This window comes from Henckelia pumila, chromosome 4 (assembly GCF_033568475.1).
Source record: "Henckelia pumila isolate YLH828 chromosome 4, ASM3356847v2, whole genome shotgun sequence".
In the NCBI taxonomy this organism is placed as follows: domain Eukaryota; kingdom Viridiplantae; phylum Streptophyta; class Magnoliopsida; order Lamiales; family Gesneriaceae; genus Henckelia; species Henckelia pumila.
The window spans coordinates 134,797,516-134,820,660 of NC_133123.1; the positions used below are offsets into that span (position 1 = coordinate 134,797,516).

The 23,145-nt window shown below is 32.3% G+C and overlaps 1 protein-coding gene across 4 annotated transcripts; it reads right to left on the reverse strand.

The window, feature by feature from the left end:
* Positions 1-15,194: 15,194 nt before the first annotated feature.
* Positions 15,195-21,708, reverse strand: LOC140863309 (N6-adenosine-methyltransferase non-catalytic subunit MTB-like). Of its 4 annotated transcripts, none has more exons than XM_073266641.1 (7): positions 21,596-21,708; positions 18,419-21,043; positions 18,124-18,207; positions 17,897-18,001; positions 16,937-17,045; positions 15,955-16,106; positions 15,195-15,733 (listed from the first exon to the last, which is right to left on the reverse strand). In XM_073266641.1, the coding sequence occupies exons 2-7, from the start codon at positions 20,966-20,968 to the stop codon at positions 15,335-15,337; spliced, it is 3,399 nt and encodes a 1,132-aa protein (XP_073122742.1). In that variant the 5' UTR covers positions 20,969-21,043; positions 21,596-21,708; the 3' UTR covers positions 15,195-15,334. The 4 variants fall into 4 exon arrangements, with proteins under 4 accessions (XP_073122742.1, XP_073122743.1, XP_073122744.1 ...); XM_073266642.1 differs by having other exon boundaries at positions 18,419-20,998; positions 21,596-21,662; XM_073266643.1 differs by having other exon boundaries at positions 18,419-20,979; positions 21,596-21,661.
* Positions 21,709-23,145: the final 1,437 nt, after the last annotated feature.

Here is a 23,145-nt window from a genome sequence, read left to right on the forward strand (position 1 = left end):
TTAATTGTTTAATTAATCATTAGTTGCCCCAAAACGAGATTAGCAACCTGAGGTCCTCACAACAGGTGGTATCAAAGCCTAAGTTTCTGGACTGAGATAGAAGCTGAGCGAGGTAGAGTGAGTTACATGCCTTTATAGTATTGCATGATTATGCAGTATTTGATTCTATGATTTAATAAATTGCATGTACTCTTGATCTACTTTTTAAATTGAATTGATTAATTTACTGATTTGTAAATTTTCGAATTCTTATCGATGTTATTATAAGAATTTCCCCGGGTGATGTAAGCACCCAGAATCGAAGAGAACAGTGTTCTTTGGGTGATGTAAGCACCCCAGACTGACAAAGTGGTATGGCCAGACTGAACAGAGTTATATGGTCAGAGTGAACAGAACTGTATTATTGCTCAGCTGAATGAAGTATCTCTGATTAAATAGAACCGAATATCAGCGAATGAATAGATGTATTGCGGGTAGAAGTTGTTTTGAAGAATTGATCAGTCGCTCAGATACCTGAAAGAGACAGATGAGTGATGTATCAGATTGACTATCTACCAACTTCAAGACCTAGCAATTAGCTGATAGATTTTGATTGACGAAGAAATTCTGACAAACGAGAGGTATATTTATTTGTTGCTAAGTGCTTAGAACAACGTTTTATTAATGTTTCTCTGCCACAACAGATAGAAATTCTGAGAAAGAAAAATATACCCGTTAGAAGTTGAATATTTTGAATTGGAGGAATGCCTTATTAGAATTTTCAAGCCTATTACAATTCTTTGAATTGTAAATGATGAAAATCTCAAGATTGAGTGAATTATTTAATGGCTTGAATCTGCAGATTATGTCTGAATAAGTGTTGACGACTGAAACATTTGTTTTAAAGACATAGTCCTGTCTAAGAGCTTTGAAGCTGAATGATGAGTTAAGAGAATGGAATTGTAGACATGCAAGAGTATGTGAGATACTCACAACTTTATCTACAATTTTTATTCCAGAACAGATATGAAGTGAATAATATGAAAATAAATCTTTAACTTTAGCGAATCGAGATGGATTAGTCTGATTCTGAATGCAGAGTATATTAGAAATTATTACACACATTGTGGATGAAGATATCCAAACAAACAGTGTAAGGACAAGTCAGACAGATGTGCTAAAATTTATTCAATGAATAAATTCCAGAAGTATACAGAGGATCATAATAACATTGCACCTGAGAATGAGACTTATAGGTAACATATTTATGTTGTTTTAACCTGTTTATGTTATAGGTGCAATAGATTTATGATAGCTGAAAGCTTATTATATGATTACCTCTGTATCAATATGATTACCTCTGTATCGGAAAAGGGATTTTGTGAATTAAACTGAAGAATAGAACTATTGCTTCGATGAACTGAAACCGAACATGATATTGTACATATGGGAATTATGCGGTTGCGATGCATGATAGATTATAAGACTATACCCAAGTACTGATTAGTGATAGTTGCAGATTATTGAATCACTGGATTTTGTGATTTAACCAATCAGTATGATGATAAGAAGCGATGAAATTAGATCAACAAGAACATGATGTGCATATGAATATGATGATATGATATAGAATCTCGAATTAAGATTCTATGATTTTGGGTTGTTATATGATGTGTGATTACAGAAATATTCCGAAATCAGTATATTCGATGCACGAGATATGTTCAAGATCTAAATCAGCAGTGATAGGTATGCCAATGAATAGAGATTACGGAAATGTTCCAGTAATATTTTTGACTTTAGATTCAATTGTGAACTGAAATTCAATAGTGAATTGATGAATTGGTGAATTACCGATGTGATGAGATTATGAACTGAATAGTGATTTTGAGGTTTAGAAGCTAAAGAATGATATGAAAATCAGTTACAGATGAGTCTTTTCTTTGATTATACTGACTCGATTACATCAACTGGGGATATAATTCTTGAATGATTGAATATTGATTGGCTCTCATGGAACATTGCTTTCGTTTAGAGCCTGTGTTGATTCACTCATTTGGAGTTATGCGATGAAAGTGAGTTGTTTTCACTTTGCAGAGTTTGTTATCCAGATGATTTGATTTTTGGATAACCTTGATTGAGGGATTTTCTCAATCTTGATTTATTCTTTTGATTTTGAGAATTATTGATCCTTTGATGATATTTCAGCGTATTTGAAGACTGTTGGCTCGTAACTGATAGAAGAATTTGAATTTGGTTCCTGAATTTTTGGGATTAGATGATATGAATTGTCGGTATTTGGAGATCGAAAAAAAAAAAGAATGAAATAGGCATCCGATGAATTGATTTTAGATTTCTGTGTATTCTGGTTTAAATATTCAGATGAATATATCTTCAATCAGAATGATTTTCGATTGGAAGTAAGCAAGAACTGTTTAGAGGATGAAATAAACACAGAAAGTAACTGCAGCGATGAGAATTCAGTACAGAATGCCAGATTGAGATATGAATTGAAGCTTCAGGTCAGAATGAATGAATTCTATGATGATTGATTATCTGATTGTGCTTGATGTTTTCGCAAAGAAATATCAGAATTTGAAGAATTGCACAATAATGAATTCAATATTCGTTCAATAATTGTTTTATCAGAAGATAAAGCAACTAGAAGTAACCAAATTAGTACGTTTTCGAAGTTAAACGTACAGAGAATTTCTGATGAAGTTAAAAATCGTTGACCAGATGAGTTCAATGACAGTTTAGAAACTCCAGAATTGGTATGAGATCATGATATGAAAGAATATTTTGTGAAACTACCAAGATGAAACAGTTTATATGAAGTAAACATGTGGTAGTTAGGAACAGAATGATTGAAATTATTGTATACGATGATCTATCTGTACAATCAAATCACTGAATTGTGATTAGATTTGTTGCAAGACGAACAGTAAGCCAAGAAATAATGTTTCAGATTGAAACATTGTGTTTACTATTACAGTGTAATATAGATGATTCGAATACTTTGATTACTTTTTGAGGTAAAGGTACAATATGTTATTCTTGAATTGGAAGAATAATCAGAGAAGATGAATTGAATTTCGAGAATGAAGTTATATCTGACATGATACCGATTATCAACAGTTCTGAATATGTTGAAATCTGTGAAGAAGTGAGAGATATGATGAATTGCAGGAATGATTACAATCTATTGTCAGGATTAAGACTTTGGATTTATTTGACAGAATGTGGCATCGATTGATTGATTGATGTTCTGAGAATTGGTTATATATGATTGCATTATACAATTTGTTGATTGATGGATTATCTGAGTTGATTTTCCGAATATTGAGAATATTCTCAGAACTTTGATACCTGATTCGGTATTATCTGTCTTGATGTGTTGCCACTTGAAGATTATAATTCCTGTAACATCTACTGAATCAATTTTGAGATAAGATTATGATGATATAAATCCGATTTTCTTGTGTTGAAATGATACTACTGAAGTATATGATATCAGATCGGACATGATTTGTTGACAGCAGATCAGATGTGATTTGAAGAACACAAGGATAATGAATATGAATCTGTACGGAATGAAAGCAGAAATGATGAACCAGAGTTAGTAATTGAATGATAGATATAACTTTTGAAGCTGAAATTGATTAGTTAAGTGGAAAAGTTATTCTTGAAACATCATTCAATTCAGAATAGAGAAAGAGAAGAGTTACTTTACAGATTCAGAATATGAAGTTGAATACGAATCTTGAAGCGATGAACTGAATACCAGTGTAGACTTGATTTATGTTCTATACTCTGTATAGAATGAAATAGAGAAAGAATCAAGTCGTCACAAAATTTGAATTTCACTGAATGAAAGGTCAGACATAATTGATAATTTCATTGAACAAAAGTATTCTCTTCAACTTGATAAGTTCAGTATCTAAGCGAAAGAAGTATCATTAGATTCTTCGTATGTACTTTATTCGGATGAGATATATTGATGAGATTCTGAGTTAAGTCGATTATTCGACAAATTCTTGATTGAAGAAAAAACAAATAGCTCAGAACGAATTTTTTTCAATGACTTAAAGTACAACTGAATAGATACCGAACACAAGAGAATAGAAGCAGATTCGAGGTAATAATCTGACAAGAGATTGAAAGATGAAGTGAGATACGAAATGCAGAATTAGATGATTGAAGTGGGAATCACTAAAGATAATCATTCAGTTTATCGGACTTGATATTTGGATTGACTAAGATTTCGAGGACGAAATCATTTCTTAGAGGGGAGGAATTGTAAGGCCCAAAAATATTAAATTATTAATTATGGGATTTGAGAATTAAATTCCATATTATGGGTTAATATTTATTTTAAAAGTTATGAAAATGATAGATTTAATTTTCGAGCCAAAAATATTTAATTTGAGAATTTACGGATTTTGAGAATTAAATTCCGAGAATTCTTAAATTAAAAGAATAAATATTCGATTTGAATATTTATGGGATTTAAGATTAAATTACATGTTTCGGGAATTAACGAAGATTAATTGTGAAGATACAAATCGATTAGGGACTGATTTGCAAATATCGAAGTTGCAAGGGTTAAAGTGCAAAAGGCCAGGATTATTTAATTAATTCAAATTTATTTATTTTAATCCGAGTATATTTAATTTGGGAATATTTAGAGTTTCGATTTTAATTCTAATATTCTTAAATTATTTTGGATTGAAATTGAATTAAAACGAAGGCCGAGGACTGAAATGCAATTAATGAAGAGTTGAGGGACTAAATTGCAAATATGCAATATATATCCGATTTGAATCAGATGTATAAGCATATTACGTGGATTGTTCTGAGAGAATGAGAAATTCAGAACAGAGTTCGAATTCCCTTTCATTGTCTTGAGATTTTGATTTTTCAAATTGCCGTAACTTTTGATCCGCTCGTCCGATTTCAATTCAGAAAGATGTTCTGGAATCCTTGTGATGAGGGCTTCGATTTCATGTAAGTATTTTGATGTTTCTCATATGTTTTGAAGAACGAAATTTGGCAGAGATCAGATTATGACTTGATATTTGTTTTCGTGAGTTCGTATGCCGTTCGATATCGAAACCGACTTGAATATTGATTATTGCATGAACTTGAAACGATTTCCAGAATATATTTCGAGATGTATAGGTGCTGAGATGCTGGTTTAGGATGGTATATTGCTGATATATGATGAATATGATGTTAGTTGAATTCGATATCGTTTCGGTAACCGATTTTATACCGTTATGCCGTCGGTTCAAGACTTTGGTCATGTTTGAGTTTATAATGCTTGAGCTGAGTTAGATATGAGTTGGTTGCTGATTTATACAGCATGTTTACACTTCATATCAGATTATACTTGAATGTTTCGAGTTCGAGAAGCTACAATTCGAATCGGTCAAGAATTGAGCAAAGTTTTGTAACTCATTTTGCTTGAAGTTTGAGTTATGATTGAGCTGATTTTTATGTGAGTTGTAGCTGATATAAATAGCTTGATATGATATGTTTCAGATTGTAAATAAGATATTCGGACTCGAGATTTTAGCATTTGAGAAACGAGATCGAATAGCTCAAGGTTGAAGTTATGCTACCTTGAAGATTGGATGATGAACTTGAGCAAGTTTGATTGCTATTCTTTGATGAAGATTGTACAGATTTGAAGCAACTAAGACTCAATGAAACAAAAGGTATAAGACGATATCGAGTTTCAGGACTATGATACTCAAGATTTATGAATCTTGAGTAGTCCGCCAAATCACATACTGATTATGTTTTCTTTTGATTGAAGAACTTGTTATTGTTTTGATGTTGTCGATCCATCCCAGGTAGTGGATCTTTTATTTTGAGTTGATATGATTTTGATATGATGATGATACGAATTGATTCTATGCCAACGTCGGAGGACGACTTTATTTTCCTATGCCAAGGTCGGAGGACGACTTTATTCGAATCCGGAATGATTTTGATAGATGGATATCCATGTCAAGATCGGAAACGAATCTTGATGGCAACGATGATTTATGAATCAATTTTGAAGCGAGCTATGCGTTATTTTTACTCTATTCTTGAGTTGATATGTTTAGGGTTGATATGAATTTATTTAACGCATTTATATGTCGATTATACTGAGAATAATTTCTCACCGAAGTTTATCCAGCTGTTGTTTTGTTTTGTATGTGTGCATTGCAACAGGAGGGGCAGGAGCATGGTTGAGACGACCTTGATAGCTCGGGAGAGAGATGTAGCAAGTGTGGACTCGGATTATAGGTTGAAAGAATGATACTTTGATAGCATAGAACTTGATATGAACTTGTGTTTAGAAGCTCACCTTTGAAGATGATGTGTAGCTTATTGTTTCATATCTTTATGCTATTTATTGGATGTAATAAGCTTATGTTATAATGCATGAAACTTGTTATATGATTATATGCATGTTCTTAGATTTTATAACATGCTTAGATTTGATTTGAATATTGATATATACCTTGGATTTGGTTTTGACAGCAAAAACTCAACAGCAGAATTCGAGGAAATAAGGGCTCGCTCGATCGGGTAAAAGTTACCGATCGAGCGAGGCCTGTTTTTCAAGGGCAGTGAATTTGATTTTCTTGCTCGCTCGATCGGTAGCTTTTGGCCGATCGAGCGAGGCCTTTTGTGCTGCAGACCGAGACTTTTGATTTGATGCTCGCTCGATCGGTAGCTTTTGCCCGATCGAGCGAGGCTCGGGAAATTTTAAAAAAAAAATTTATGCTCTTGATTTATTATTCTTTAATTGTTTGATTAATTGTTTAATTAATCATTAGTTGCCCCAAAACGAGATTAGCAACCCGAGGTCCTCACAGAATTCATGTGGTTAAACTGTATTTCTCCCACTTATGGTATTTTACGTGGCTAAAATATTAAATCCCCACCTAGTCTAGGGTGGTTAAGAAATAGATACTCCTGGCCCGCATGAGTATAAACTATGCACGGCACCCCCCATCTCAAACAATCAAATTTTTGAGCTACGTTATGACTTGATCCCTGTATTGGGTGCGTAGGCAACTTAGATATAATCTCAGTACAATCATGAATTTGTTGTTGTTTTTTCACATGAAATATTAATATGTCTTATATTTTCAGTTAAAGTTAAACATAATAAAAAAAATCCACATGGAAGAAATTTGGAAGATATTGAAATTGAAATTTTGGAATGAGGATTTGTGCAACCTCAGAAACCAAATTTCAGAAACTAAATTTTCGTGACTTATTCACTCCCAAACAATCATGAATAAGTCTCGAGGGGGCATTTGTAGACAATTAAATTTGTCGACCTTCAAATATGGCAAGTACAAAATAATTAAATATTAATAAAACAATTAGTTATTTTTTGGGAGATTAAATTCCTAAAAAAATAAATAAATAGTTAATTAATTGATATTTTAATATATTTTGTGATCAAACCAAGATTTTAAAATCGAGATTGGATCTTGTATCAAATGGAAGAAAATACTAATATTTTTAATATTTAAAATCAAATCTTAAACCAAATGGAAAGAATTAATACTAATATTTTTAGTATTTAAAATCAAATCTTGTGATTAATGGAAGATATAATCACCAAATAAATCAGGAGGAGCCAATCAAATTGCGACACCTCATTAAATAAAAATGGTAGGAATCTGCACCCTTCAGCTATAAATAGGGGGCATATGACCAAGAAGAAAACACAACACAGAAGTCAAAGAAGCAGAAGAATAGAAGAATTCAAGACATTTCTCTCAAGTCAAATTCAAGAAATTCAAAGAAATCAAGAGAAGTTCAAGGCGTTCTTCTTCAAGTCCATCAAGTTCGAGAAGATCAAGGCGTGATTCAAGGGATTTATTGTGTTCTTCTTCAAATATATTTAAAAGCATTCAAATTCAAGAAGATCGTGTTCTTCATCAAATTCAAGAAGATCGTGTTCTTCATCAAACAAATCAAATTCAAGAAGATCGTGTTCTTCATCAAGTTCAATAAGTTATTGTTCTTCATCAAATAAATCAAATTCAAGAAATCGTGTTATTCATCAAATAAATCAAATTCAAGAAGATCGTGTTATTCATCAAATTTCAAGAAGTTAGTGTTCTTCGCCAAATAAATCAAATTCAAGAAGATCGCGTTCTTCATCAAATTCAAGATAACAAATTTCAAGGCGCAATTCAAGGAGTTCATCGCGTTCTTCCCAAATTTTGAAGTTTAATTCGATATCAAGGTGTTAATCCATCGAATTAACTTTATCAAGACATCAAATCAAATCTCAAGACATCAAATCGTCTTCCAAGAAGATCAAATACTCAAGAAATTCAAATCCATCAAGAAATTGTCATTGAAGAGGAAAATCAAGGGATTATTTAGAGATTGCATCCACTAATATTTATTTAATTTCTCAAATTCACTTTGTATCCATTTTTTATTTCTTAATTTCAAGAAATAAATAATTTTGCGCTACAACATAGTCTTACTTTTTTCGCACAGATAGAAAAAATTATTGGAAAAGCAAATCTTATACAAACCTTTTATTTTATATCTATTTAATGTATTAAAAATTATTGCACAATTTTCAAGGTATAATTAATAAGGGTATATTAGTAAAAAAATGTAAAAAATATTATTAAATATGGTGTATGACTATATATTTGATACAAACAAAAAGGAAACCTGGACTATATACTTGAGAGTCTAGGGCTGTAATCGAGTCGAGCCGAGCTCGAGTAGCATATTACTCGAGCTTGAGCTCGACTCATATTTTACTACTCGAGCTCGAGCTTGATCGAATAGTAAAATTTTTGCTCGAGCTCGAGCTCGTTTATAGTTCGAGTACTCGAGCTCGAGCTTGAAAATTATATATATATATATGTGTCTATATAAAAATAAAAAATATATAAATAAATAAATAAAAATTATATTATATATATTATATAAATAAAATATATAAATATTATAAATAAATAAATATAATATTATATATATTATATTTATATATATTTTTTTATATTATATATTTTTTATATATGTGTCTTATCGAGTAGCTCGCGAGCTACTCGAGCACATAGTAGCTCGGCTTGTTTGCACCCCTACTTGAGACGGAGAGAGTATGATTTTACTGTCTAAAGTGTTGGGGCGATGAATAGATTAAAAAAATTAATGGGCATCCGAAAACTTCTCGATGTAGTACGCAGATAAAGATAATCATGTAATATAGATATGTAATATGAGTGGTAAAAAAATATATTGGACAAAATTATTTATGTGATATAATTACTTATATAAAGTTTGGTATTTAGATTTCAGTAGTGATTGAGAGAGCTTCTAAAAAACACTTATTAGTTTTTCTTAAAAAAATTTTTAAATAATGAGTTACGTTACGTACGCAGTAATGATTATTTTGTCATTCACAATTTCACATCAAGAATGAATAAAATTAGAAGAAACATTTTTTTTGGTCTATTAACTTGTCTATATTTTGGTTTTGGTCCATTAACCTTTTTTATGTGAGTTTTGGTACACTAACTTTTCATTTTCAGTTATTTTTGGTTCAACTGCATACGTGTCAGCTTTTTATTGGTCCACGTCATCATTATTAATGATTTGATTGGTGTAAAATTAATGGGCATCCAAAAATTTCTCGCTTTAGTACGCAGATAAAGATAATCATGTAATATAGATATGTAATATGAGTGATAAAAATATATATTAATTGGACAAAGTTATTTATGTGATATAATTACTTATATAAAGTTTGGTATTTAGATTTAAGTAGTGATTGAGAGAGCTTATAAGAAATATTTATTAGCTTTTCTTAACAAAATTTTCAAATAATGTGTTACGTTACGTACGCATTAATGATTATTTTGACATTCACCATTTCACAGCAAGCATGAATAAATTTATAAGAAATATTTTTTTGGTCCATTAACTTGTCTATGTTTTGGTTTTGGTCCATTAACTTTTTTGATGTGAGTATTGGTACAATAACTTTTCATTTTCAGTAATTTTTTGTCTAACTGCATAAGTGTCAGCTTTTTATTGGTTCACGTGATCATTATTAATGATTTGATTGGTGTAAAATTAATGGGCATCCAAAAATTTCTCGCTTTAGTACGTAGATAAAGATAATCATGTAATATAGATATGTAATATGAGTGGTAAAAAAATATAATTTTTTGTCTAACTGCATAAGTGTCAGCTTCTAAGAAACACTTATTAGTTTTTCTTTAAAAAAAATTCAAATAATGAGTTACGTTACGTACGCAGTAATGATTATTTTGTCATTCACAATTTCACGCCCAGCATGAATAAATTTAGAAGAAATACTTTTTTGGTTCATTAGCTTGTCCATGTTTTGGTTTTGGTCCATTACTTTTTTTGTGTGAGTTTTGGTACACTAACTTTTCATTTTCAGTAATTTTTTGTCCAACTACATATGTGTCAATTTTTTATTGGTCCACGTCATCATTTTGGACCAATCAAAAGTTGACACGTATGTAGTTGGACTAAAAATCACCGAAAATGAAAAGCTAGTGCACCAAAACCCATATTAGAAAAGTTAATGGGCCAAAACCAAAACATAAACAAGTTAATGGACCAAAAAATTATTTTTTAATTCGATGCAACCTATTGTTATATCCTATGATAATTAACTCCACTCCATTCATATAATTCAAAGATGAGGGGAGAAAGCATAACTTAGAGAGTTCAAGGAAAAAATATAATAACTTCTCAGTTCAGAAAGCACAAGTTAAATATATATTTGTCATTTATCACTTACAATTTATTATGTATTTATAATTGTGGTTAGTTGGATCAACACAAGAGCCAACATTGCTTCAGCGGCATGAGCTACGTCCAATGCATGTTTGTTGTTATTGTGGTGCTAAGAAATTTCAATTTGAGCATCCAAATTTTTGTTGTGATAATGGCATGCAAGATAAAATTCGCAGTCATGGAGATGCCGACTGGTATGATCAATTTATTCACTGACTATGAATCAAGAGAAGTAGTACAATTTAGGAAACATATATGTTTGAGCTTACAATAGTATCTTCGCGCGCCTTCACTTCATTCGGTGTTAAGATCGATAAAAACTAGCTTCTTCGAGCCAATTGGGGTTTACGCTTTTAGAGCCTTGGGCCAAATATTTCACTGTCTACCGTCTTTAGTGCTCAATGAAAGTGGTCCTTCTCATTTTCAATTATATTTCAGGGATATCGACAATGAACTAAGTTATAGAATGAATATAATGGGCAATGTTGGGATAAATGAAGATACTATGAAAGTCTTGATGAAAGTCAAGGGAAATAACCCTTATGTGGAATTGTTGGGGAGGATAAATGATTTTTCTTGCATTGAAAATATCAATCTACACATTTGCAAGAATGCGGGTCTTGATCAACTATGTTATAATTTGCCAACGGCTGACCAAGTTGCAGCAATTTGGATAAAATAAAATAATCATAATATACCATATGATAGAGATATTGTCATCCGTGGTCACAATGACGAGTATCATAGAATTAAACACTATTTCGGATTCTATGATCCATTACAATACCCACTTATTTTTCCATTGGAAGAAAATAGATGGCACCAAAATATTCCAAAATACAATTAAATGTGACAGCAAGCAGGCTTCCACAGAAAAAACAAATTATTCGTCCATTGAAGATATGTTGAACCAGGAACAAGGTACTTTTTTTTATTAATTTTTATAGTGTTACTATGTGAAACCTATATTTCCTAAGCTTATTATTTATCTTTAATACCCATTTGTGCACCAAAATATAAGTAAAAAATTTAGTGTAAAACTAAGTGGTCTAAACATCAATCACCTCAATCTATTATTATCTATTTCATTAATTGCCTCATAAATAATAACAACTAATTAAACCAATAATATGGTTGATATATTGTTTGTGCAATTAACGAATATGACATAAATACATTTGCAATTTATTTTCATTTATCCAATAATCATTGAAAATTGGGATTTGGAATTACAATTGGATTCGGATTTCAATTTTAATTTATTGATTTAAAATCTCATTTTGGCGTTTAGCATCAATAGTCAACATGTAATTTAGGAAGTACAATTGGATTTGGATTTCAATTTTAATTTATTGGATTTTTTCAATTCTATTTTGACAACAAAATCAATTTTATGCAGAATTCCAAATAATATTCAATGCAAAAAAATCATTAATAAAAGTTGGGCCAGATTAAAAAAAAATTGAGAAAGCAAATTTTATACAAATTTCTTATTTTATCTCTATTTAATGTATTAAAAACGATTGTACAATTTTTAAGGTGTAGTTAATAGGGGTATATTAAAAAAAAATTAAAAAAAACTACTAAATATGCATGGTATGACTATATATATAATTGGGACAAAAAAAAAAAAGAAACGTGGACTATATAATTGAAACAGATGAAGTATGATTTTACTATCTAAAGTGTTGGGGCGACGAATAGATTAAAAAAAATTAATGGGCATCCAAAAATTTCTCGCTTTAATTAGTACGTAGATAAAGATAATCAAGTAATATAGATATGTAATATGAGTGGTAAAAAAAATATATTGGACAAAGTTATTTATGTGATATAATTACTTATATAAAGTTTGGTATTTAGATTTAAATAGTGATTGAACACTTCTCAACTTTTCCTTAACAAAATTTTCAAATAATGAGTTGCGTTACATACGCAGTAATGATTATTTTATCATTAACAATTTCACATCAAGCATGAATAAATAATACATAAAGAAATAATATAATGCAATAAAAATTAAATAAGAAATGATAGTTAATATAGTATTGGATTTGATTGATAGATTATAGTTTATTTGATTAGATTGATTAAATTTATATAAAAATGATAAATTAACCTTTTGTCCTTTTAAGAATAAATAAAATATAAAAAATATTATTTATAAGGGGTAATATATTAATTTAAATTCAATGATTTGATTAAAGTAAGATAATTAATTATTAATGATTTGATTGATGTAAAATTAATAATTAATATATGGATAAATGATATGAAGAGAAAAAATTAAACGAGATAAGTTATATATAGATTATAAAACATAGTTTACCAAACAGTACATGAATAAATTCATCAAGATTTTTGTAGGTAGCTACAATCATGGCCAATCATACTTTTTGGCTAAATCACTTTCAGGAGGATAGTGTCCCGAGAAGTAGATACCATCTCCCCTTGCCTCATAATAGCAGTCACCATGTTCGCATCGGTTATCAGTCCAACCCGAATCGAAAGCGTCGAAAGCGAAACTCTTTTGATTCCACCAAAGATGACAGAAGAATAGCGTGGCATAAGGATTCTCGCAGAAGGTGAAATCATACATTTCATTTATCGCAACAGTTCGGTTTCCTATATCGTCGTTCTTCGATTGGCAACGAACGGCTAATTGCGGGGATGTCGTAGGAAGCTTGTTTACTACATAAACATGATACTTTCGGATAAAAAAACAAGTCCTTTTTATCGATCGAGAGCAGTTTGTTCCATGAAGACAGGTTGAAATAATAAGGAATAGTACTATATAGTTAATGGTAGTATGATTCATGACTTGCACTTGATAGATAGAGAGACGTACAAGGGTTTTAATTTGCTATTCGAATTTAGAAGTTGGATTATATATATAGTAGTAGCTAGAGCTAGAGAATTATTTACATTGGAGACTGGATATACTTTTTCCAAGTCATGAATTACTCATAAAAGATTATTTTTTTACGATTAAGAATATTCAAGATTTTGTCTGGTAAATATATATAAAACGATTTGATTAAGATGATTTGTTTTGCCAATGAAAAGGGTTAATAGAGATTTGTGGGTCTGATTATAGAAAATTATTGTAATATATGATGATTAACCATTAATCATTTTTAATTGACTGACAAAAGTAATGTAAAAATACTTAGGGCATAGTTTGGTACACTTCTCTCTCATTTCATGCTTGGTATATTTTTAAAAAGCTCATGATAAGTCAATGAGCCCGTGATAAATGCTTCTACAAGTGGACTATGTATCCCTTTAATTTGGTGTGATAAATTTAATACAAACAAAAAAAATACTACAAAAATCCAAATTTATTTATTACATTTAGCATTGTGCAAGATCTTGAATAACAATGAAAAATAAAATTTATTATTGTAAGGTTAATTTCGTCATTACAATCCAATATATAAATTTAATCACTCTTATTAAAATCATATCAAACAAATTAATATAGTATTCTATCATTTTACTTATCATTAATTTATGCTTATATTGTATATCATTTACTTATTCTATCCTATGTACCAAACTATGTCATAATAATATGGTAAAATGGATTCATTAACACAATCTGTGTTGGTTTTTTAAGGCACTGATTCACTATTTAACGGCATTTTATTTTTATTTTTTTTTTGTGACGTGGGAACCCGCAGCCGCTACCTTTCGGTGTGCTCTGGGTAAACCCCCGTACTAACGCAATAGCCTGCAAACTACGCTAGTCAGGTAAACCACACTAGGCAAGCCCTGTGTGACAAGCTAGTCCAAGAAGGTGTTGGCAGGGGGAATCGAACTCCTGACCTATGGCCAAGAGTTAAATATGGCGAGTCCTCTGCTATGGAGTCTGAACAATTTGTTCTTCATTACACAGTATATCAGTTAACCCCGTTTAAGCCAACATAGAATTAATGTGCTTTCTCAGCATAGAATAAATAAAGGATCTAATCATGCAGAGTCTAACCGAACCCTTGAATTTTTTGTTTTCACCCGTCTATAATCGAGTCGAGCTCGAGTTTTATATAAAAAATACATTCATGGCTCGCAAACTTATTTGAACTTTTATCATGGCTCGCAAACTTATTCGAACTTTTATCGAGTCTAAATAAACTTAATAAATATAAATTATATATTTAAATATATCGAATTTTTAGGGGAAAAACAAAATATAATATTCTTATTAAAATTTGTAATTTTTGTTTTAATAAATAAATTTAATCAATTTGTATATATTTGTCAGAAACAAAAATGTAAAATATATAAATCAAATATCAAAACTTGTTCTCGAGCAAACGAACCGAATGTTATAAAACTTAAGTTTGACTCATTTACCTTAACAAGCCTCATTAAATGAAGTAAAACGAACTTTTATAAATCGAGTTTCGAATAACTCATGAACGGCTTGGTTCGTTTACATTAGTAGAATTCATTATGAACTTTGCAATAATATGCAAAAATATAAAAAGAGAAACAATAAAAAAAAAATTAATAAATGTCACGTGTGTTTGCTACATCATGTGTTTGCTAAAAAGTTACCATTACGTGGACAAAATGGCTGATCGTACCCATATATGTCGAACGACTTATCTTCTGAAGGCAGATGGCCAGGTTCTCGTCCTTTGAACATTTCCGTCGGCGAAGACCATGGAGCTGCAGACTGCACATTCAGGCTATAACTTTCTGGATTCGTATTAGGTGACATTCCAGTAGGCCATCTGTTGCCAGAATTTGTGTTTGTCAAGGTGATGGACGCCGATGACTGTTGTTGCTGATTCTTCATCGGTGACTTGGGACGAAGAGACTCTATTTCTGGGGTGGTTATGACAAGGTGTGGTGCCTCCTGGGGTGGATTTCTTCCTCCCACGCCCACCCAAAATTTCCCATCCTTGTCTGCAAAATTCTTGACATATGCCTGAAATTTCCAAGATGTACTAGTTATATAACAGTGTAAGAAACTCCAGTATGGCAGCAATCCCAAATCTCAACTGCCTTTTCTTAGTTCCGTACTGGAACAGGAACATCATGGTGAAAGTGTACGATATGCAATATCAATACTTTGTGATCAGGACATTCAGAAGATCTAGTTCTGATTCCCTGTGGAAAACGATAGTTCTTATTGTCTGACAAAGATACCTCGGAATTGAAATTTGACGAGGACAATTCTTTGCCAACTGTCAACCATCCAGCACGAATATTATGGTCCCCTCCAAAAAGCTCAAGCCTTCTTCTTCCAAGAGCAAAATGCTCTATTATTCGGTGCATATCCTCAGGCTTTGCAGTTGAACCTACGGTACTTTCAGAATCAGTAATGCCACCAAAAGAACTGAGGATAAAAGAAGCAAGCACGATCAGGTAGTGTTCGCAAGCTTTAAAAACAAGTGATTATGAACATTTTCTTCACAAATTTGTTAAGAAAAAAATCAATAATCACTTATTTTTAGAGCTTGCAAACACTCTTTCAATATCAGCTCAATAACAACTAGGTTTGTCATGCATTAGATATCAATAATATTCCCTCACAAGCAAATAAGTTGCAACTGATATTGTTTGAATCATCACTGCCTCATCATTCTATCTACTCTACTAAAAAAAATATTTTTACTGTGTTACATAATGGATCAAGTAACATGCTCTCACAGACAAATATGATAAGCATAAATAAGACAAATAAAAAAAATCAAAAAGAGAACTGCATTGTGATACGGAGTTGAGGGCCAATTGATTTTTCGCTCAACAAGAAGGCAGGTAGGGCTGTAGGAAAAAGTTCAAGGACTTGCACATCAAATCTTACTGGAGCGAAATGACAATACACATAGTACTTCTATAGCATGACCAAGAAGGAAGTCTGTATAGCTTATTTTCCATATAACCTGCTGTTTGGTAACACAAAAATTGGGGGTAATCACTTTAACAACTAACAAGAAAATAGAAGTATAATAGATAAGTGTAAAAGAAGCAATGCATGATAAGACATGCAGAGTATTTAGGACGCTAATTTCCTGGTTCCAGTAATCAATGAAGTATGTTCAAAAGAATGATTTCCAGAAGTGGTAACTACCAAGAGTCTAAAACACCAAGGTAGCAAAAGCTGATTAAGGTTCAAGGTCTGCCTTACCGTATGGAGGGTCTTCAGCAATTATTACATCAGTGTCAATGTTGGCATGTATTATATGGCCGTCTGTACTGCGACGTACAGTCCCTTTTATGCCCATCAAGCAATGTTCCTTCGTTACAATAACAAGAAAATATTCACAAAAACATTGAAGTACATTACCCCTTTACACAATAACACACCTACATTAGCTGCAAGGACATCCAAACAAAAAATGCTCTAGTATAGTTGAAAAGTTAGTATCCCTTGGTTACAAATTTTTTTTTACCATAATAATAAGATTTTTATTAACGTCAACAAGTCATGGGTTACAAACTTCTTTACAAATCTTAATGTGCAAAGAGAGTAGCCCTTTTCCACATCAAATAACTAAAACATTGTGATACCCTATTTAGTATTCTTAATTGAGACATCATAATTTTTGCCCAAAGAAATATAATGCAATTAGTTGCAAAAACAATATTCAAAGTAAAATCCATAGCTGCTCTTATCATGTGGTCTAGATTCACAACTCTTTATTCATTCCTCTTGAGATAGCAAAATCTCTGGTGAAATTCTAAATTGCAGTTAGTTGACTAATATAATTATGATTACAGCGACAGTAGTTCCTAAGAAGTAAAACACTCATAAAAAAATTTATGCCATATATCAATTCAGTAAGAAGGTTCTCTATTTGGTAAACACGAAGAAAAGTAAACTTTGCGTAAAAACTTGCATTTTGACAAATGAGTTAGGTGGAATTGACTCGCTTTCTGCACCAATTTAGATGGGGTCCTTAAGCTTGATCTCTGATTTTGTTGAAGATCAGAATGAGATTTGCTTTCCTTCATACATGTTCACACTACCATCGAACTTTATTTCTATATAAAAGAAATTATACCAGGTATGTAAACCTTTAGATTTCATGTCTGCCATAAAATCATTCTAATTAATAATTTACAAAAGATTACACTGTAAGCATACCTTGGATCGCTGAAACAGAGTATGAGAATCATGGCGTAATCCAGGAGTTGCATTGGTTTTGTTAGTCTTCACCCAACATATATCTTCACATCTGCGAAATCCCCACTAAATATAACAAAAGCGGAATATGAAAGTTAACATGACTGAAATTATTGAATGAATGAGAATGAAGCAAAGACGCAGAGCAGCTCAAATAATCGCTTATTATTATGGCTGTCGCTGTTTACCTTTTTTAGACATTGTCTGCCTTGCTCCAGCCCAACACCATCTCCAACCCACAGGAAGATGAAAGATGGAGTGTCAGTGATTGCCTATGTACAACATGAAGGAATGAAGACGAGACATCAAAAATAATTCCAATTACAGAAAGCAAAGACATTTCATGAATAAGCAAATGCACTGGGGCAGGTAACTAAGAAATAAACTCGGAAGAGAACTATCGGTTTATGTTGAACCACTAAACTCCAACTTCTCATGGGGATCCTTTCATGAATAACATAGTGAAGCTAAAAGCTTAAATACCTCAATTTTCAGATTCATTATTTCTTCAAATGTCCAATACTCCATATGTTCAGTAACACCAGGAGCTCGATGAACATACTCCTCCCAAGGTGGGTCTATAAGAACAACGTCAAACTTGGTTCCAAAGAATTCATGTGAAAGCACATGATCTCGAAGATCACACTTGTAGTACATAGGAGGAGAAGCTGACTTGGCCACTATTTCATCCTTTCTCTGGATAAGATCTCGAAGCTTTGGATAGTCTTCCACAACGCTAGTGAGCTCCAGCTCTCTTATAAAATTCTGTGGTCGCAGACCAGTGTCAACAAAGTTTTGTGAGTAATCATTCTGCTCCCCTCTAGAGGGGGCTTTACCAGGGGGTCCATTAGATCTGGGAGGAACCCATCCCCCAGAGGTTTTGTCGTGTAACTGCCCACGGACCACCGGAACAGAAGCATTTAAATTTTGGCCAGATATGCTAGGAGATAGTCCTCTTCCAGGCCCCAACTGATTGAAAACAAATGGCCCATTTGGTGCGTTTCCCACGTTAGGGGAGAATCTGGGTGTCAGTGTTCCAAGGGGGACAGGTGGAAGAACAGGTTGAACACCAAGAATATTCATCTCCACACCTCTAGCTCCAGGCCACATAACGGGAGGTTGAAATGGAAAAACTCCAGCAGATATAGGAGGACCTGGTGCAGGGGACATGTTTGGATTTAAGGACTGCATTGGTCTAAGAGGTGGAATGCCAAGTGGTCCAAAAGGTGAACCAACCAACGGTATGGAAGTATCAGGCTGTTGACTGTCCCTTCCAGTCGGCCTACCTCTTCCTACTCTCCAAGCCCTGTTTCCCCTGAGACCTTGAGAATTAGATCTATTAAAAGAATTATTTTCATAGTTTCCATGTGGAGGTAAAGAAACACGGCCAGAACTTTGGCCACCAGTGCCATTATCGCAAAACACGCCTTTCTGACCTCTAGATTTCTCTGACTGAAAGTCGTCATCCCTCCATGAATTCTGATCCTGTATTGCAGAAGTAGAATCCATAAATCTATCTTTGTATTCCTCGCCAGCTTGTCCAGATCCTTGATCATTTCTCAACATCTCATCTCTTGAATAAGAGAGCTCGTTGATGTCAGGAGCTAGATTGGTGGGGGCTGGCTGAATGACCTCCCTGTTACGGACAAAGTTTGAACTAGAATCCTCCCCTCCATAATCGAAGGGCTTGGTTTGGATTTCGATCACATCATAATTTTCATTTGATATTCCATACTTTGATGAGGTTTTCACAGCTTCAGTCCTGTTTCCATCCTTTCTACGCCTTTCACCCATCCACTCGAGACCACGCCTTGGCATGTCCCGCTCCCTGCTTTTATCGTATGTTTTTTCACCGTCTCTTGTTTCTTTGTCTTCTCTTTTCCCACTATCTTTAAATTTCACACGTTCCCTATTTTGTTCAGCCAAGTAATCCTCTCCTCCTTTCAAGCTTTCATCCCATGATCCGTCTTTTACCTGTTCCTTCCTCCTAACAGTACTTCGGCCATCATAATCTATCTCAAAATTATCTGAACCAAATTGATGCCTTCCGATCTTCTCAGGGATCTCAGATGCATTGGAGATCTCCATATCTCTCCTGTTTTTGTATCTCATCCGATTACCATCTTCTTCAGACCTTTCACTATCATCAACAATATCTCGACCACCGTGATATCTTTTCTGTCTATGTTCCTCATATATTTCTTTCTTTGATCTGTTTTGGTGTGTTAAACTTTCTTTAGCATCCTTCTCTAAAGTTTCCGACTTTCCCCCATCACTCCTTTCTAAATCAACTTTTCTCTCTTCTCCACGAGACATGATACTGTCATTAACTGAGTCTGGACCCAGGCTTTTAATACCTTTTGATTCAATTTCAAGAGAGTCACTTCTTTTTATTGCACTTGCACTTTCAGATTCAGGCTTCCAATCCGAGGACTTCCCACCTCCTACATCAAAATTCTCAACATAATTATCATACTCAACAACAGTGTCAGGCTCGTCCCATCTCCTCATAGTGTGTCTTCCACGTGCACCATACCCATATTCCTTGTCTCTACCACTATCCCTTCTCCCTGAAAATTTTGAATGCATATCTTGCCTGTTATCCCCATCAAAGTCATTTTCAGGGTACTTTGCAACTGACATTTTTCTCTCATCTCCTTCAGCTTGATTGTATCCACTACTTACATATTTGTCCTCACGCTCCACCTTTTTTTCTGTTTCTCCATCTTGATACCAAGTGCTCAATCTGTCCAATGTATTCTCCTCCGATTTTCTTTTCATCTGCTTAGAGTGCAACAGGTTTCTGTCCTCATAATCATCCTGACCATCGCCAACTCTGCTTGAGCCACTGACTCCTCTTTGAATTTCATGAGCTTCTTCACTGCTCCCTGTTTTTTTTGACTTGCTTGACCCGTTAGCTCTCTTGTCATCCTGATTACAGTAATCATCATCGCTCACCTCATCGATGTTCACGTCTACGTCCTCCTCAATATCTCGTTGCATAAAATCTCTTACACCGTCAGATGAATGCATTAGAAAGGAACCTAAAAATTGATCTCTTCACTTTATTATCAGAAAAACATTTTCGGTTAGTGCAGAAGCAGCATCCTGAAATGTGCAGATTTAAATTTTAAAAAAAAATTGCAAAAAAAAAACACATAATTAATATAAGAGAGATGTCAATCTAGCCAAGAGGCAGCAGTATATAAACAAAGGTTGCATTTGGAGAACTGTTTGAAATCTATGAGAATGCACAACATGAAATTGCTTCAAAGACATTAAAACCCATAATAATATAATATAAATTAAAAACCAAGTGATGCAAAGCAAAGCGATTGAATACACTAAAAAGAACTCAAGCAAAGCTAACTACATCTCAAAAAACCCAAAACCAACATATTCGAGGCAGCAGGACATGCAATAGTAAGTACTAACAAAGAAACATGTGCCGTTTACATAAATAAGCAAACGATCCATCATTGATTTGAATTGAGCAGCAGAATTCAACACAGATAAAGAAAATAAAATTACAAAACAGCGTGAATAAACGATATGACTTATCAAAGAGCAACGTCCCATCTAAATTCGATCAACAATGGACAAGTACAATCGAGAGTTGAAGGAACAATAACCAATGCTACAATTTATCATTTTACTGACCGAAGGGCGGCGACGGTTCAATCGAAGGTGGCCGAGGAGCGGTTGTTCACGGCGGGGGAGTTTACGCCGTCGTCCGTAAACTAGGAGTACTTAATTTGAACGTGAGGCTTTTTGTTGAAGGATAGGGGTAGATGTGGGAATTCAACTATTATTATTATTATTATTATTATTATTATTATTATTATTATTATTGAATCATATTTGTAAACACTTACCTATCTAATCTATTTCTATAATAAAAGACGTATTTTTTCAAAAATCATGATAATTTTTTTTTTTGAGTTGAGTCGAATCAAAGATCTATCTTATAAAATTGAGTTGTAAAACGATCTTATGAGAATTTTTGTATTATATAATATAAGATATTGATATTAGAAGAATTTATCTGCAATTATATATAATTTTAAAAGACTAAAAATATATATGATTTCTTCAAAATAATTTTATTTTCAGATAATTTTATTTTCAGATATTAATCTATGATATTGAAAATTACAATTTTATATTAAAACTTTCAATTTCAAAACTCAATAGCTCAAAGGAATTAATATTATACTTTATTTTTCCATGCACACTATTCTCTATAATCTATATTATATATTAAACAATAGCACTTTAATTGGTCTCATGTTATGTTCGACCTCAAAAAAAAAAACCTCATATAAGTGTCAAATTACAAAAAATACATATCATATTAAAATCAAACACTTTAAAAAAATGTTATATTCTATATGTACAAAACATAATATTTATGTATTACGTTACACACGCAATATGTTTGCATTACCGCTAGTTTATAATAAGCAAGAGCACCTTAGTTGGTGTTTTGTCTACTCAACCTCAAATTGCACAAAAAAAAACCTCATAAAAGTGTCAAATTACAAAAAATACATATCATATTAAAACCAAACACTTTAAAATAAATCTATACTATTAATTAAGGGAGAGAGGTGAATAGTAACTAACTATTGGTGAGGTTTTTTTTAATATGCAAATAATACCCTTAATTAGTGTTTTTTGTTTTCTAAATTTTTATTTACCTTTTTTCACAAATTTTTTTATTTTATAATTTAATTACAAATATTTAAAAAATAAAAATAAATTAAAAAATAAAAATATGATAGTACGAGCATGCAACGCGTGCTACGAGACGCTAGTGTTATATAATATATGCACAATACATAATATTTATGAATTACATTACATACATAATGCGTATGTGTTCCCACTAGTTAATTTATTTTACAGCTTTAAGTACGTGGAATATTGTATAAAAAAAATTAAAAATATAAGCACTGGTCAGAAAATAATATTTCTTTTAGCTTAAGTCATTCCAAAAATCTTATTCCGTTACAAAATATATATATATATATATATATATATATATATATATATATATATGATATATAATCACATAGTGGCGCATTGATCTGTATACATGTGAGTTACTACCTTGCAAGAAATTTTATTTGAACTTCTTATTTGAACTTCAACTAATATCAACTTACCTTGCTCCGAATTACCCTTTGACTATACGTTGAAAAGGTTTG

What these genes read in the sequence shown, in the direction of transcription:
- LOC140863309 (XM_073266641.1), bottom strand. Translation starts at nt 20,968, where the DNA reads ATGCATTCATCTGACGGTGTAAGAGATTTTATGCAACGAGATATTGAG. An exon ending in TAATGAATCTGAAAATTGAG is followed by an intron (nt 18,208 to 18,418) that starts GTATTTAAGCTT and finishes TGTTGTACATAG; the next exon opens with GCAATCACTGACACTCCATC. An exon ending in CGTCAAATTTCAATTCCGAG is followed by an intron (nt 15,734 to 15,954) that starts GTATCTTTGTCA and finishes TGGAAATTTCAG; the next exon opens with GCATATGTCAAGAATTTTGC.